Source organism: Typopeltis vanoorti, chromosome 15 (assembly GCF_054136105.1).
Source record: "Typopeltis vanoorti isolate ZY-2024b chromosome 15, IOZ_Tvanoo_1.0, whole genome shotgun sequence".
Taxonomy (NCBI): domain Eukaryota; kingdom Metazoa; phylum Arthropoda; class Arachnida; order Uropygi; family Thelyphonidae; genus Typopeltis; species Typopeltis vanoorti.
This window is the reverse complement of record NC_143563.1, coordinates 19,998,777-19,999,867: the sequence shown is the minus strand read 5'-3', so window position 1 is coordinate 19,999,867 and position 1,091 is coordinate 19,998,777. Positions and strand designations below refer to the sequence as shown.

General features: G+C 38.5%; 1 protein-coding gene across 1 annotated transcript; it reads right to left on the bottom strand.

Moving 5' to 3' along the window:
* Positions 1-281: 281 nt before the first annotated feature.
* Positions 282-665, bottom strand: LOC150098448 (neuroserpin-like). The gene has a single exon (XM_090405215.1). The coding sequence runs from the start codon at positions 663-665 to the stop codon at positions 282-284; it is 384 nt and encodes a 127-aa protein (XP_090261341.1).
* Positions 666-1,091: the final 426 nt, after the last annotated feature.

Here is a 1,091-nt window from a genome sequence, read left to right as displayed (position 1 = left end):
CAATCGTCTATCACCATTACAAAAAACCTTGCAGATAATCTGATTTTTTTCACTTCAATTTTAACAATCACAGTTCGTTAACACGGCCGAAAAAATAGCAACATTCCACTTCATTTGTCTACAATAAAGAAGAGGAATGGATGATTAGCTATAAATCTTTTGGCATCCATACTTAGAGAGTAATAAACAAATTTGAATCCTGTGATTGCCGCTACCTCACTTCCTTCTTCGTTCTTCGTTCACTTCAATAAAAGCCTTGTGAAGTAGTACTTTAGAAACATTTATGCTCGCCTCATCGCTGATTCCACTGAGATTCGCAGATAATCGAAAAGCACTGGTAATTCCCATTTGTTGAAGGACGTCGCTAAGTTCCTTGGAGTATTCCAATTTAAACTTCGCAGATTTTCCCGAAAATCTGCGTTTTGGACTTCAGCGTGATAAAACGAGTTCAGGCACTCTACGTATTCTGGACGTATTAGGAACTCATTGTGAATAATCATGGCGTTGGCTATTTCCAAAAGGTAGCTCCCCGTTTCTGTAGGCAGAAGATTGACCAGTTCTTTAAGACCTGTATGAACATCTTCATCTGCAAGGTTGGCCAGATCATAACCCAACGCGTGACGCATTTCTGCTGCTGTATGTTCTCTTGCTCCGTAGAATACCATGGCCAATGCAATGGATAAACTGAGGGGAGAATAAAAGAGGTTGCTGAGTTCAGTTGACAGCTATCTATGGAGATTAGTAGCAAAACTGTTACTTGGTGTAACTACCTTCTTGGATATCTGTAACGTTAAAATGCATTCCGAGAACTGGTATACGCGAGTAGACAGACGTAAAGGACAAAAAGTATCTTGGAAGGCAAATCCGAAAGAAAGAAAATATTTGGTGAGCTTTGTTTCTTCTTTGTAACTAAGTTATCATGATCGGTCAAGAGACCTTACAAGAGAAAGACATAAGAGTACTGAACAGTGTGGCGGTAAATTATAAAAGATATTGTTGTATCTTTATGTGAAATAGAATTTCTCCCTACAAATATACTCGAAATCGTACGCCTTTCAGTAATAAGGTTTCATTAATGAAAGTACAGGGTC

What these genes read in the sequence shown, in the direction of transcription:
- LOC150098448 (XM_090405215.1), bottom strand. Translation starts at nt 665, where the DNA reads ATGGTATTCTACGGAGCAAGAGAACATACAGCAGCAGAAATGCGTCAC.